The sequence below is a fragment of the Suricata suricatta genome, chromosome 1, assembly GCF_006229205.1.
Source record: "Suricata suricatta isolate VVHF042 chromosome 1, meerkat_22Aug2017_6uvM2_HiC, whole genome shotgun sequence".
NCBI lineage: Eukaryota > Metazoa > Chordata > Mammalia > Carnivora > Herpestidae > Suricata > Suricata suricatta.
The window spans coordinates 36,892,480-36,909,234 of record NC_043700.1 but is presented as its reverse complement, the minus strand read 5'-3'; the positions used below and the strand labels follow the sequence as shown (position 1 = coordinate 36,909,234).

The following is a 16,755-nucleotide window of genomic DNA, read 5'->3' as shown; positions in this document are numbered from 1 at the left end:
TTCTTATACAGCAGATCTCCTGATAAAGCTTGTCAATCATCATTCATCTGTAGATATTTCACTTATCCAAACATATTTGAATAGCTACTTTAAAGTCCTTGCTGTTAATTCAACATCTGGGTCATCCTGGAGTCAGCTTATATTGACTATTGTTAAAAAATTGTTAACATTTATTTATTATTGACAAAGAGAAACAAAGCATGGGCATGGGAGGGGCAGAGAGAGAGGGAGACACAGAATCTGAAGCAGGCTCCAGGCTCTGAGCTGTCAGCACAGAGCCTGACACTCACAAACCGTGAGATTATGACCTGAGCTGAAGTCAGACACTTAACCAACTGAACCACCCCTGTATTGACTATTTTTTGACTTGACTATGAACCACATGTCCCATTTCTTCTCTTGACTGTGGATCTCATTTTCCTGTTCTTCTCATCCCTGTAGTTATTTTTATTGTATAATAGACATTATGGGTGATATGGTATAGGGATTCTAGATTCTGTTATCTTCCTCTGAGAAGTGTTGTTTTTGTTCCAGCAGGCAATTTATTTTGGCAGGACTCAAGCCAGGACTCAAGCTGCTGGTGGGCAGCAGCTGAAGCCTCTGTTTAGCGTTTTAGCTGTTTGTTTTCTGTCACACACCTTTCTGCCAGACTCTCTCATGTAGGTTTGTAGTTTAGAGATCAGCCAGGGACATGTTCGTATTTATATGCAGATTTGGGGGCTCCCCCTTCTGTGGTCTCCTTCCTTCTGTGATGTTTCTCTTCACTTTCCAGTCTTTCCAGAAGCCCTGAACTCTGTCCTGTTCCTCAAGCTGATTTCACGGTAGCTTTCTATTTGAGTTCCAGCTACTTACAACTAGCAGACTGGGAAATACTGTCAGGCAAAAACCATAGGAACATAAATCTCAACCAGTGCAGTGGTTCTCTTCCAAGGGTCATTTTCCTTCTGGTTTGTCTGCTTATGGTTACCTTCAAATAGTCTTTTTTTTTTTAATGTTTTCTTGTGAATTCATAATCATTATCTGTAAGGGTTAGCCTGCTGCAATTACTCTTCCGTTGCCAGAAACAGAAGTTACAAACACTTTTTAAAAATGTAAAAAATAAAACATCAATGCTACAAGTTATTACAAGGAAATTAGTTCAACAAGTCTTTACCAGGCATTTACTTTGGGCTAGTATGCTAAGAGTAGGTGCTAGAATGCACCTGTGATCTAAGAATTATATTGGATAGCAGTTCACTTGAATGGTCCTCGTTTTTTAAATTTCAAAATAAAATGTTATTCAGAGACACTTGCAATCACTTCTCCAAAAATGAATACATTAAACATACATTTACTTGTTCTGTCTGTCTTTATATGATTCATTTTTTTCAAGAAATTCAGATTTCTGAGACCAAAAGCACCTGCAGTTTCATTTAACAACACCAACAGTTGGTTGCAGTTAAGAACCCCCAACTTTCTTGAGCTAGTTAGAAATGTGTCAAAATATTTTTTCTTAAAAATCCCTGTTATGGAGCCACTCCTTCCTAACCTCTGTAGTTTCTCTATTTGGAAGACAAGAAACTCCAGAACTAGAAACATCAAAAATAGGGGCATCTGGGTGGCTCAGTCATTTAAGCATCTGACTCTTGATGTTGGCTCCAGTCATGATCTCATGGTTCGTGGGTTTGAGCCCCTCATCGGGCTCCACACTGACAGTGAAAAATACACTCTCCTCCCTCTCTGCCCTTACCCTCTTTCTCTCAAAACAAATGAATAAACATTTAACAATAATGAAAGAAGTGAACAACACAATGGGCCCTCAGCATCAAACTGGGGGCTGAATTACCGCCAGTGAGCCTGAACAGTGAGGAGTCTCCTCTTCCATTTGTCTCGCCTTCCTACCTAGAATGTGGAGTGTTACTAATCAATATAATCACTTTCCTTTTCTACTGTATATGAATAAAATAAAGGTAGAGAATTCATCAGTATGGAATCCAATGCTAAATGCCACTCATTTATTGTGGGGTGAGAGGTTAAGGTCAAGCTGAGCTGCTGCTGAGTTTCCATGTGTGTCTTAGGAGGTAGTAGGGTTTACCACTGTGGTGCTGGAGCCTGATGCCTCCTCCTTACTCTTATATCCTCATTCAAGACTATCCGATGCATAGACTTACAGGAGGCAGAAGAGGGACCAAAAAAGAGGTAAAAATTTTTCTTACTTTATGGTTTTATATGTTTGGTGCTGGCTTTATTGGTGGGTTCAGTGGGAAATAGATTTAAGTTCCTGCTCTGTGAACCTCACAATTTTGAATACAGGTTGTAGATAAGCCAAGTGTCCTTTCTATTTTCATTTAGTTTTTTGGACTCTATTCCTTTTTGTTTTTTGTTTTTTAATGATTCATCGCTTACATACAATACCCGGTGTTCATCATAACAGGTGCCTTCCTTAGGACCCACCTCCCTCCACCAACCCTCAGGTTTGCCTCTTTTTTTCCCTTTGCTCATTTGTTTTGTTTCTTAAATTCCACGAGTGAAATCATATGGTATTTGTCTTTCTCTGACTTGTTTCATTTAGCATAACACACTCTAGCTCCATCCACATTGTTTCAAACGGCAAGATTTCATTCTTTTTGGTGGTTGAGTAATACTCCACTGTATATCTACCACATCTTCTTCACCCATTTATCAGTTGAAATAGCCCCTATTCCTGTTCTGATTCTGTTAGACTGGAGTAGCCTACAGAAAATCACACACAGCTAGCGCAGAGTCGATATGCCACAACTGTTTGTTAAATGAATTACTTGGCTCCAAATAATATACTTTTGTCCCTCCTCCCTTTAATTATATTTCCTAAGTTTTATTCTTAACTGAAATTATTTTTATGACAATTTTATCTTATTTCTACTCCATAATTAAAATAGCTCTGACATTATAGCAATCTAATGATAAAGTCTGCATTTTGTTTCTGATGAATCATAAATAACTCCACCTGAAACAGTGTGAGGTCAATAGCAAGTACGCGTGCCCTCCAGAGGCTAACTTCTCCCTTTCGTGCAGCTGGCTGGCTAAACAACCGATTACTTAATCAGCTTAACAATAACCCACAATCCTCGGACCAACTAACAACTGATTATTTAACATACTGAAGCTGTGGACCAGTTGAGGCAGGCCAGTGTGTGCTGCTGAATATCTTATACAGTAAAAAGAGAAGCAACAAGGAGAAGAAGAACACAAGTGTTACCAATCTATTAGTCATCCCATTTTTCTTCCAAAGAAAATAGTTTCATTGAACCTCGGATGCGGTGGGAGGGTGTGCAGAAGCAGGACCATCAGCTGGCTGGCTTTGAAGTGTGGCTGCAGGGCTTCGAGCCCTTAACCAGCTCAGCTGTTGAAGCGGGCAGAAACTTCAAAGGCGGATGTGCTGTTGTTCCTGCCAGTGGGGGATGATTCCCATCAGCTGGGTTTAGAGAAAGAATGAGGAGGAATTTATCCTCTTCCTTACCAACGTGTGATGCTCACCACACGACCTACCAGCTTTTATGACTGCCTCTATCTAGTGGATGCAAATAAAAAACAACCAGTCAATTTCATTGTGATTTACATTTATTTATGTACACTATTTTTACAAGTCATCTGAAATAGCCAGTTTTGGTAATTTGTCTGGATTGTGTAACATGTCAGTGACATAAGTAAACTGCTCCTGCTCCCGATTACACTTCCTGCTCACAGAAATACACGGTGGTTTTCCTGAGAGCAAAGCAAAGCTTAAGAAGATCGTCCCCGTGCTGCTCTGCTCCCCCCCCCCCGCCCATAATTATAACTGTTTACAATCCTGTAGTCAGTTTTTTATGCTATGTATTGGCAGTGCACTCCAGCTCATTTGTGAGTCAAGAATTATTCCATTTCATCAACAACTCACTTTGTAGAAGATAGACATTTTTGAATAATATAATCAAAATATAAAAGCAAATGCAATTTCCCTCAATAATTTTATTTGGTCTCAACTTTAAAATTTATGTTCTTTACTGCGCAATTATAAAGAAAAAGGAAACAGTGCTTTAACTCTACACTTAAAATTAAGAATAGTTTTGATTCAAAAGCTAATTCTTGGACAGTTGAGTGGACAGGGAAATTTCCCTGTTATTACCTCCCACCAATTTTTATTTAAATAAATATGAAAAATTAGGTAAAAAAATTTCAATGTATGGCACAAAATGCTACAAGATATGAGAGTCTTCAGGGAGGCTTATTATGCTAAACAAGTGTAAGTGCCCAGACAGTTACATTAAACTTGAGTGTCATATGACCAAAAAGGCAAGTTGCGCACAGCAGTAGAGAGGTGCCCATTTATTTGGCAGCATGGCCCCAGCATGGTCCAAAGAAGACTCTTCTGGTGGAAATGAAACCGTGGGATTAAAAAAGAAAGGCAAACAAACTCCCGGGAACGCAATCAAGGGAAAACATTCCAATCACAGGAAGCTTCCCCGATTAGCAAAAGGGTTTGTTTCATGAGGATAGTAGAAAAGACAGTCTCCTGTGTAAATTCTGAAGAACAAAGATAGGTAATTCAATTCGAGTGTGGTCACAACAGCAGTAAGAACACAAATTTGTCCATTATCTGTATTACATTCATCACAGAATACTATTGAAGAGGATGTTATTCCAGTGAATGGATTTTTACTTAATTTTGCAAAGACGTTCATATCAAAGTGGCACAAGCTCCAGATTCTCACCTCCAAAGATATATTTTTAATCCTGACTGATCGTATCCTGAAGAAACCAAAGGTTTTCACAAGGTAAAAATCACCATCTCCAGTTAATTTCTAAGTATGTTCAGACTCTCTGTGTCCATACATTTTGACATCTTAAAAAAAAAAGTATAACAAATGACTTGGTGATGCAATTTTAAAAAGCAAAACAAAACACAAAAAATTGGGGAAAAGTCATAAGTAAAATGATTTTATGGAGATAGGGTCTAAAAAAATGCTGTTCATGATTTAGTCTATTCAGGAGCTTGCGACCAGACTGTGGAACAATTACTTATGTTGTTCATTTTCTGTCCTTTCATTCCAGTGAGAGTTGCACACTGTCAGCTTGGTTTTGTGGCTGCTGATAGTCATACTTCCTTGCTATTAAAAACAAAGCAAACACAACAAAAATGAGATAAAATTAATAAAAAGAGCAAAATAATTATTTGCTAATGTCATTAAATCAGTCAAGTCATGATTCTCAGTAAAGATTTAGCTTAGAATGAAGTCATTTTTTTTCATTAGAGGAAATTTATTATACCCTTCCTGATCCTCTAATTTCCAAGCACTGCTGATATCCATTTTTATATGTTTGCTTTATTATTATTATTATTTATATATTAGGATTATTCAGGGCTTTAAAAGACACAGTAAACATTATTAAGCTATTAAAGTTACATTAACATTTTATAATTTCCTTCTTTCAAGTTTAATTATTTTGAGAGAGGGGGGAGTGTACAGACGACAGGCAGAGAGAAAGGGGGAGAGAGACTCCCACACAGGCTCCACGCTGCCAGTGCAAAGTCCATGTGGGGCTCGATCTCACGAACTGAGAGCAGACATCAGAAGTTGGATGTCTAATCGACTGAGCCCCCCAGGTGCCCTAATTTCCTTCTTTCTTATCTCTCACCTCCACCTTAAGCTAATAGTAATGCTTTTGTTCACATCATAAAGAATTTGACTGTATTTCAACTTGTAAGTCTAAGAAACTTATTATTGAACACTGTCATTAATATAAACTAGAAGAAAAAACACACACATTCTGTGTTCTTTTTGTACTTCTGAGAAATGCTTATTGAAGAAAAATGGTCTTAACCTGGAAATGGAGAGAGTACACGGTTAAAATGTTTATACATGTCATTCACTGCTGACAGTTAAACCTTTCCCTCACCTCCTTAAGTTTTTACTAGCCAAGAAAGAGACACTATTTATTTATGCTACCCAGGGTGCATCCAAATGTTTGTGGCCTCAAGTTGACAATTTTGGGAGTCATCTTTAAGAAAAAGAATTTTGTTTGCTATTTCCTCTTTAACTGCCTGACTTTTTCAGGAATAGACAGGTCATGAACACTAAGAATGATTCAATGCGATGATATTCATTAAAGGTGCAAATCCACACATCTACTATTTGTAAGAAAGATGGCTTCTGAAGATGTTCACATCCTAACCCCCCAAATCTGTGACTTTGTTATTTCATAGGACAAAGGGGACTTTGAAGCTGTGATTAAGGTAAGGACCTTGTAACAGGGAGATTACCCTGGATTATCTGACCCAACCTAATGACATGGACCTTAAAAATCAGAGAACCTTTCCTGAATTCAGAGAGGGACTAAGATAAAAATGGAAGAATGATCAGAGATTACATGCTGCTGGCTCCCAAGAGGGAGGCATAGGGCCAGAAATCAAGGATGTGCGTGGCCTCTAGAAGCCTTCCAGCAAAGACACAGATGCCCTTCTAGAGCCTCTAGAAAGAACTGGCACCCTGCTGACACCTGGTTTCAGCCTAGTGAGACTGCTGTAGGACTTCTACACTACAAAATGATAAGTGTTGTATTAAGCCACTGGATTTGTAGTGATTTGTTACAGCAGCTGTAGAAAACTAACATATCTTACAAACATGGGCATTCAGATGAATTTTATTTTATGGCCTTCACAGCAAAGAAGAAAAAAAAACTGTACTGTATTGGTTTATAATAGTATATGTTATGTAACTGAATGTATTATTAATAGAGGTTAGCTTCTGTTTTGACTGGGCATCAACAGAAACTTCTTTCTTTATAATCTTCCATACAGAGCTTCTGGCTTTGTACTTTTGTTTTTTTGGTATTTATTTTTTTTTAAAGAACTTTTTATTGTGGTAAAATATATATGGATTTTGCCATATATATGTAGTTTTATATATATATATATATATATATATAATTACTTTTTTTTAACGTTTACTTATTCTTGAGAGAGAAAGAGAGGGAGAGAAAGAGACAGAGTGCAAGCAGGGAAAGGGGCAGATAGAGAGACACACACAGAATCTGAAGCGGGCTCCAGGCTCTGAGCTGTTAGCATAGAGCCCAATGCAGGGCTCAAACTCATGAACCATGAGATAATGATCTGAGCTGAAGTAGTAACCGACTCTGCCACCCAGGTGCCCTTTAACTATTTCTAAGTGCACAACTCAACAGCATCAGGTACATTCACACTGCCATGCAACCATCACCACAGAGCACAGGGCTTTTCTGATCACCCGTAACTGAACTCCATACCCATTAAGCAATAGCTCTCCACTGCCTCTTCCCCAGGCCCTTGACATCCACTGTTCTATTTTCTGTCTCTACGAATTTGCCTCTCCCAAGTGAAATGTTTGTTCTTTTGTGACTGGCTTATTTCCCTTTATAATAAGAATCATTATGAAGCATAATGTCCTCAGGTTCATCTGTGCTGTTTCACATGTCAGCATTTCCTTCCTCTTAAAGACTGAATTTCATCCTATTGTATTTCTATATCACATTTTGTGTATCTGTCAAGGGCACTTGGGTTGTTTCTGCCTTTTGGTTAGTATGAGTAATGCTGGTATGTTAAATTTTACTTCTTACTTTGAACATAGGCAGATGGTACAAAATGCAAAAAAGAACAGAGAGGAAACAGTAAAAAGTGTATTTTCCTCCTACCTGCAGCTACCCACCCCATTCTTTCCCCTAAAGGAACTGCTGTTACTAATTCTCAGGATAACATTTATGCTTAAAATTTTAGAGGTTCTACTTGTGTTTATGCGTGTATATACCTGTATATGCATGTAAATATGTGTATTTTCACCTGAAATTCCATTTCACCCAAGACACATATGATCTTGCTGATCATACTTTCTTGCATTTTTCTATGGATACACACACACGTGCACACACACTTAATTTTTTACTGTAAAAAGTGTCTAGTCTTTCCCCCTTAAATCACACACAGTCCCCACCAAGGTAATGAATGTTAATAATCTGATGTGTATCTTTCCAAGCCTTCCTCCATGCTTGCATTAATTATAGAGAACATTTATATTAGACATAGACAATACAAGGGATGTTCTGGTCATTTGATTTTAAAAGAGTAGCATCCTAGTATATATATTATTTTATTTTGTTCATCTCAATAATACACCTTGGAAACCACAACTCATACTTTTAAATAGTGGCATAAAAGGCTGTGGCTTAGATGTACATTTCATTATGACTCTATACATTTTAAACTTCATTTCTTCTCCATGACATATATACTCACAGTGTTTAGTACTATATGACATACTGAGACATGACCTCTAGCCTTGCACATTGATATCACATGCCACATTCCTGAAAGCAATTTTTATATTGCTTTGGCTTGCCGTAATTTAATTATAATAGAAATGACTGCAAACTCCATAAATACAAAATTCAAGCCCAAACTAAATGCAGCTCTAACTCAACTTTCCCTTAGCCACATTCCCAAATGCTCTTGGCCACTTAATGCTACTCCACATGAGGGATGTGCAAAGGAGGACAAGTTAGAGCAGGAAGAGGCCTCAGTCTTAACTGATGGGTAAAATAACTAATTTTTACAAAACATAAAAATATCATCATCTGAACACTTTGCAAGGGCTGTTCTCAGGGTCCTAGGACCCCACACAAGCAGAGGCTGTGAAGCATCAACTACACTGTCTTTGCCAATACTGTGCTCAGCATCTAAAAAAGGCCGTCAATTATTTCTGATAACCTTTGCTAATTGAATTCAATTCCAAAAAAAATCTATTTTAAACCTGTCTATGCAGTTCAGCACAGAATATACTTACAAATGGAATACATTTCCAGTTGCTGTCTTAAACGAATTTTGCTTATTGTGTCATAAAAGCTGGGCTCTGATAAAGTTTCTGCTGTAGGGGGCACACTGAATATCCTCATAATTTTCCTTTTGTTCCTAAAAACACAAAACCAATAGAGAAGACAGATTTGTGTTAACATCTACTGGATTGTAATGGACTCAGGACGATAGTAATCAGAAGCTACATTACAAGGACTTAAGGGGAGCCTGGGTGGCTCAACTGGTTAAGTGAAGTGTCCAACATGGGCTCAGGTCATGATCTTGTGGTTCATGAGTTTGAGTCCCGCATTGAGCTCTGTGCTGACATTGCAGAGCCTGCTTGGCATTCTCTCTCTCTCTCTCTCTCTCTCTCTGCCCCTCACCCACTTGCACTCTCTTTCTCTCTCAAAATAAATAAATAAACTTTAAAAAAAAAGACTTAAGTAACAATGAGCTCATCTTCTCTTTTGTCTCTGTGAGATGCTTCCTTGGCTCAAGAGTTCTTTCTTTCCTATAAAGTATGAAGCTGGACATGTATGGCCACAACACTCTAAAAAAGAAAAGAAAGGTGAACACATCCACTTAATACAACAAAGTGATGTACCTCCATTGTGCTTCCACTCCTTCCTCCCACCAAAAGCCCAATATTGTATGGGAAAATGCGTAAGAAAGAAAACATCTTATTTTTCGCCTCCTTCTGGTATCATCCAAATAATGCAAAATTACTGGGTTAGCCAATAAACAGAATGGGAGTAGACCTTAATTTTGGAAAATAATGAATCACCATATTTCTGAAATATAATAGCATGGCCTTACTGGGGCTATCTACTTAAAATTAACAACAGTGCATCTCTGCTTTTAAAACAGGAGGGTGGGAAGGACACGGGGGTTATTTGGAGAAGAAAGCAGTTACTTGCAAGTAAACCTGTGATGGTATGTGGCGCTTCCTCTCGGCCACGCTGGAGTCCAGGCTGCTGGTGCGCCAGCTGCTCCAGGGACCACGCGGCCGGGAAGGGCAGACCTGCCTGTCTGGCTCCTCAGGTCAAACATCTACTATTTCTTGGTTACTAATTATTTTGAACTATCTAATGCTTTAAAAATTTTTTTATATTTATTTATTTAAATTCAGGTTAGTTAACATACAGTATAGTATTGGTTTCAGGAGTCGAACACAGTGAGTCCTTATTTATATAACCCCCAGTGCTCATCCCAACAAGTTCCCTAGAGGAGAAACCTCTAGGATTTTGATGGCTTCCTGTCTTTTGTTTCGGTCTTTTATCCATTTTGAGTTTATTTTTGTCTATGGTGTAAGAAAGCGATTCAGTTTCATTCTTCTGCATGTTGCTGTCCAGTTCTCCCAGCACCATTTGCTAAAGAGACTTTTTTTTCCACTGGATATTCTTTCTGGCTTTGTCGAAGATGAGTTGGCCATGCATTTGTGGGTCCATTTCTGGGATCTCTATTCTGTTCCATTGATCTGTGTGTCTGTTTTTGTGCCAGTACCATACTCTCTTGATGATGACAACTTTGTAATACAGCTTGAAGTCCAGAATTGTGATGCCTCCAGCTTTGGTTTTCTTTTTCAGGATTGCTTTGGCTATTCGGGATCTTTTGTGGTTCCATACAAATTTTAGGATTGTTTGTTCTAGCTCTGTGAAGAATGCTGGTGTTATTTTTGTTAGGGATTGCCTTAAATGTGTAAATTGCTTTGGGTACTATTGACATTTTAACAATAATTAGTTCTTCCAATCTATGAGCATGGAATGTTTTTCCATTTCTTTGTGTTATCTTCAATTTCTTTCATAAGCTTTCTATAGTTTTCAGCATACAGATCTTTTGCCTCTTTGGTTAGGTTTATTCCTAGGTATCTTACGGTTTTTGTTGCAATTGTAAATGGTATCAATTCCTTGATTTTTCTTTCTGCTGTTTCATTACTGATGTATAGTAATGCAACTGACTTCTGTATGTTGTTTTTTTTTATCCTGTGACTGCTGAATTCACGTATCAGTTCTAGCAGGTTTTTGGTGGAGTCTTGGTTTTCCATGTAGAGTATCATGTTGTCTACAACGAGTGAAAGTTTGACTTCTTTGCCAATTTGTTCTATCTTTTATTTCTTTCTGTTGTCAGACTTCTGAGCTAAAACTTCCAGCACTATGTTGAACAACAGTGGTGAGAGTGGACACCCCTGTCCTGTCCCTGACCTGAGGGGGAAAGTTCTCAGTTCTTCCCCATTGAGGATGCTATTACCTCTGGGCCTTTCATATATGACTTTTATAATGTTGAGGTATGTTTCTTCTACCCCCACTTTCTTGAGGGTTTTTATCAAGAAAGATGTTGTTTTTTCCAATGCTTTTTCTGCATCTATTGACAGATCATATGGTTCTTATTCTTTCTTCTATTAATGTGGTGTATCACACTGATTGATTTGCAATATTAATCCAGCCCTGTAGCTGAAGAATGAATCCCACTTGATCATGGTAAATAATTCTTTTACTGTACCGTTGAATTAGATTTGCTAGTAGTAGTACCCCATTGCGAATTTTTGCATCCAGGTTCATCAAGGATATTGACCTGTAATTTAGTGGGGTGTTTGGAACCAAGGTAAGGCTGGCTTCCTAAAAATGAATTTGGAAGTTTTCTTTCCATTTCTGTTTTTTTGGAACAGTTTGAAAAGAACAGGTATTAATTCTTCTTCAAATATCTGGTTAAATCTCCCTGGGAAACAATCTGGCCCCAGGACTCTTATTTGTGGTCCAATTAATGAGACCAGAAGCTGTTTTTTTAAGAGAATAAACAAAACTGATAAACCCCTAGTGAGACTTCTCAAAAAGAAAAGAGAGAGGACCCCAATAGATAAAATCACAAATGAAGGAGGAAAGATCACAACCAACACCACAGAAATACAATTGTAAGAGAATACTATGAAAGATGACTGGCCACCAAACTGTACAATCTGGATGAAATGGACAAATTCCTACACACTCACAAACTACCAAAACTCAAAGAGGAAGAAATAGAAAATTTGAACAGGCCCATAACCAGCAGATAAATTGGATCACTTATCAAATATCTTCCAACATATCTAGTGACTTTAACCTTGGCAGAGAATACCAAGAAGCAAATCAGTCCAATGAATAGTTTTTCCTCTTCAAGGCACCTACCTCTTTTTTTTAATTGTACTTAAAGGAAAGGAGCCAGGGAGTGTGAAAAAGAATAGTTAAATTATGCTACAACACCTGGAATTAAAGCAGGAAATATTTATTGAGGATTTGCACTGTGTGGCACACCAGGGATTCAAAAGGGAAAGCCCTTGTCCTGAAGGGACTGAAGTTTTTGTGGAGCAGAGAAGTAGTTAGATGATACCAATATTATTCAGTAAGTTCTATGCTATGGTCATGCACAAGAATCAGAAGGGAAAACATAACATGTGCCAAGAAAGAATTGCTAAATACATAGGAATTAGTGTTTCTGCATTTCAGGGATGAGGGCCGAAAAAACAGGCTCATCCTGGAGTGACAGTGGACCCAGGTTGGATGATAATATTGAGCTAGATTAGAAATGATACAACGGGAAGGCAAAGCCAGTCAAGGTGCTTGGAGCTGCACTTGAATCTCCAACTCTTTTTTTTTTTTTTTTTTTTTAAAGAGAAAGAGTGAGCACAAGAGGGGGAGAGGGGAGAGGGAGAGAGAGAGAAAATCCTAAGCAGGCTCCACACTCAGCACCACAAAGCTCCATGAGGGGCTTGCTCCCACGACCCTGGGATCATGACCTGAGCTGCAATCAAGAGTTGGACCCTCAACCAACTAAGCCACCCACGCACTCCAAAATTTCCAACTCTTAACGCAAGGGGCTCTTCAAAGCCAAATCTCAGTGTCTAGAGCTTGGGGACAGACCTGTATAGATAGTGCTTTCAAAGCAAGAACAAACATGCTCATTTATGCAATAATGCAAAAATGCATTATTTTTTGTGCATTTAATTTGGAACAAACATGTAAACCTTTTAAATGCCTAGTTTCTTATCAACCCCGAAATAACTAAAACCTTTACCTCTTGGCATACATGAAGAGAACAAAGCTAACAAGGATCACTACCAAGTAAACATTGGTGGCTTCGTTCCAGGCCTCATGAACACTGTAATCCATAGAGCCATCGTCGCCCATCACTCCGTAACCTCCAGGCATGGGGCTAGAAGAAAGAAAAGAGAACAGGGTTTCTTTTAGTTAGTGGTGGTATGACCATCTGGAGAAAGGCTAGCAAACATATGGCCTGCTGGCCAGCTCCAGCCTGCTGCCTGCTTTTGGATGGCCCAGGAGTCAAGAACGGTTTCACGTTTCTAAATGGATATATTTTAAATGGTTGTAAGCACCTGTATAATATCCTTGATTTTTGCTTCCCAGCCCTCAAAGCCTAAAATATTTATACTCTGGCCGTTTAAGAAAAGTTTGCCAACCCCTAGGCTAGATTACTAAGGCATGTAATGTGTTTCCCTTTATTTTTGATTTTGAAACATTATATCTTCTGCATGAAGGCTAAAACTGTAGTTAATCTCCATGTTCTTCCACTTTTCTCCCATGCAAGTGGAAAACCTTTGGAGCTTTATCTAGTTTTGGTCTCCTGGCCAAATGTGGTTAAAAGAAGCTATGGGGGAAAAAATTACTTTTTGCTATTTACACAGCTGTGACTTCTATTCAAGGAAATGCATTCTTTGGACATTCCCACAGAAAATAAGAGTGGTAATAGCAAGTGTTTCAAATAGCAAGTAAAAGAGTAATGGTGTCCCCTTGGTGTTTGAGAGTTGGTTGAATTTTTCCTAAAAGAGAAAGCTCCTCCCTAGAGTTGGACATACAGGTAAATCTAAGTGAAATGACCTAATATGTGAAAGAAAACCAAAAAGTGTTGTTTCAGACATTATATGAAAAGGAGAAAAATTGAGCATGTTATAGGCGATAAATGTACAGTCATTTCTAGGAATAAGACAGTCATTTTCTAATTCCCAGAAAAAGAGTATTGGAAATGTCCAAGAAAGTGTTTTGCAATTTTCTTTCCTAGACATCCTACAACAATGAAGACATTGCAAACACACTTGCACTAAAATATCTTCCAATCTCCTGTAAGCCTTCAAAATGTTCTGTAACCTGGATCTGGCTCAGTAAGTTAAGAAGTGTGCATAAAGGCAGAGTCCTTTTTTCGTATAGGCTTACCTCTGTATAAAATGAATAAAATTTCCCCAGAGGTCTGCTCCTAAACCAGGTGGCATGTTTTCCCTGTTCTGACACCTGAAGTTTTTGTCAGATGTTTGGGGACATCCTGTATTCCTTTACAATAAGTGAGTGTCATGAATCCTCATTTAACTTAATTCTAGACACTGGGGTCAAGAGTGATCTCTTTAATATTATCTGGGTTGGTGTCTGATGAATATAAAAATTGGTTTTGTAAAAACTGGCCAAATAAAAACAGAGCTTAAATTATAAAAATTTGTAAATGCAAGATCTAAATATTATTTAAACATTATACCATACCCAATTCCTTGATCTTAAAGTCTGGCTAAGAAATTTTTTTTTAAGAGAGTAGGAGACATAGGGAGATTTGGCATATATACAATTTTAATTCTTATTTCTTAAAACTGAACTCCAAGGGCGCCTGGGTGGCTCAGTTGGTTAAGCCTCTGACTTCGGCCCGGGTCAGATCTTACGTCTGTGAGTTCAAGCCCTGTGTCGGGCTCTGTGCTGACAGCTGGCTCAGGGCCTGGAGCCTGCTTCTGGTTCTGTGTCTCCTTCTCTCTCTGCCCCTCTTCCTCTCATGCTTTGTCTCTCTCTCTGTATCAAAAATAAATAAAACATTTAAAAAAAAACTGAACTCCAGACTTTCTCTGAAAGTAACATTATGATTCATAGTAAGTGATCAGCCTATTTTAGAAATGGAAACTTTGGGAAGACGCGTGACTATAATTATCTTTAGGATTTCTGCAATCTAGAATTTTGCTGGTGCTGAAATGTAAAGTAACAACAAAAAATGTGATTTTGGCAAAAAGAGATGATTTTGGATGTCTTATTTGAGACGCTGCAGAAAGCCACGGACAATTACACCACAGGGGTGATAGGTTTCAGGATTGGGAGCTATTAACAGATTTGGGAAGAAACAGGGAACATACAGCAACAGCCATTGGAATATTTTGCAGGTGCCCTTTGTCTGACAAATCATGGAAGTGTTTCCTACCTGTTTTCTAACACCTGAATGGGTCTGAGCCAGGTCAGTTTCTTGCTTCAATTTCTCACAAAATTCTGTTCATGGGCCCCTCGATAAATGGTGTATTCCTACAGAGCTTGTCTTCATCCTGCTACAAATATGCCAGTCTTTAATTGTATGTAGAAAAGGATTTTGAATTACTACTGATCCAGAATGGTAAAATTTTAACGTGAATTAAACAACGTGGATTATACAACATCATTGGTATGCAATGACACTACCATTCCACAGGTCCAGGGACATGCACTTGAGTTATTTTTAGCACTGCTGTTGTGAAAGATTTGCACAGAGGGTAAGCCTTGCCTCCATCATGACCAATGGCATGGTTTTGCAAGTCTGCCAGGAAGAAGGAATGGCCTTGTCCAGAGTCATAGTACAGACCCATGGCCCACATGTGGCCTGAACTATGACTGTCACGTCCCAGCACGCTACAGTCTAGCCAAGTGTACACACACACACTTGCTGAGTGGTTACTACATACCACCACAGCCTTCTTCTCAAGCTAAATGCACAAGGGTGTTACAATGGTTCATTCCTCTCAAGTTAATGTTTCAGCAAGATCACCGATGTAGCAAGGCAAAAGTTTGGATCATCGTTCAGGGCTCTTTTGAGAAAACTGAACTTTTTTTCACATATTTTTCCTGTACAGTAATGCTTGAACAATTTCCGCAAGGGGATTCTAGGATGAGCTAAATCCCAAGTAAAACATTAGTATCCAGAGACAGAGTCCCCCAAATATGACAACTACGGCTTAGTTTTAGTGTGATAAACTTCTAGGTTGAAAACTAGGAGAAATTTTCCAGGGATCAAGTGACTGTATCATAAGTTTTAAAATCAGTTTTCTGATACCATGTCTAAGTGGTTCTAAAATGGAGTATCACTTGTCATCGTACCTTGAATATTATCATTTTTGTCTCTCACTTAAAGCTTTGCTATCTTGATACAAATTCAGCTAGACATCACTTACAGAGCTGCTTACAACACGATCCACTGCATAAATGTAATTTTCTTTGTCTTCTGAAACACTAAAGGTTTGGGTTCCCAAAGCAGAAGGGTACAAGGTAACAGGCCTTCGACCAAGAGGAAGAAGGGAATTAACACTTGAGGCAAGTCCACGTATTGAGTTTTTGCAACTGCCCTGCTGCGGAGGCACTATCGTTCCATTTCACGGAAGAAACCGGGAAGGTGGTAATGGTGGTTATGTAACTTGCCCAAAGTTGCACAGGGTAGGGAGTGGAGCGGCAGCACGATTATCACATATAACCGACTCCCAAACTTGAACCCTTCCAGCCTTGACACCGGTCCGTGACACCGGCTTCTCCTGGAAGGAAATCCAGTTCGCGCGGGTATAAAATATTATCATCCCCCACTAAGTGGCCACAGGCAGCCTCCAGAGCTGCCGCGACCTCCTTTGCGTTTCCGCCGCTCGCAGGCTGCGCGGGACTCAATCTTAAAACACCGGCGCTAAACTCCAGGCGCGCCGGGGCCGTCTCGGCCCCCCTCCCCTGCTCGCGCTGCCGACGCGGCCACCTTGGCTTTCTGTCCGCGTTTCTGGCCCTCGGAGCCTCCCTGTTCCTTACGACCCTGAGAGACGCTCGCAGCGAGGGCTGGACGTGTAGGGGCCTCAGAGCCCACGGCTGGGGCGCGGAGCGGGCAGCGGACCCCTCTCTTCCCCTCCCCCGCGAGTCCCA

At 39.2% G+C, this 16,755-nt stretch overlaps 1 protein-coding gene across 1 annotated transcript; it reads right to left on the bottom strand.

Annotated features, from left to right (window-relative positions):
* Nucleotides 1-3,561: 3,561 nt before the first annotated feature.
* SMIM19 (small integral membrane protein 19) lies at nucleotides 3,562-16,740 on the bottom strand. The gene is made up of 5 exons (XM_029936653.1): nucleotides 16,032-16,740; nucleotides 15,035-15,155; nucleotides 12,866-13,003; nucleotides 8,811-8,935; nucleotides 3,562-5,105 (listed from the first exon to the last, which is right to left on the bottom strand). The coding sequence occupies exons 3-5, from the start codon at nucleotides 12,997-12,999 to the stop codon at nucleotides 5,041-5,043; spliced, it is 324 nt and encodes a 107-aa protein (XP_029792513.1). The 5' UTR covers nucleotides 13,000-13,003; nucleotides 15,035-15,155; nucleotides 16,032-16,740; the 3' UTR covers nucleotides 3,562-5,040.
* Nucleotides 16,741-16,755: the final 15 nt, after the last annotated feature.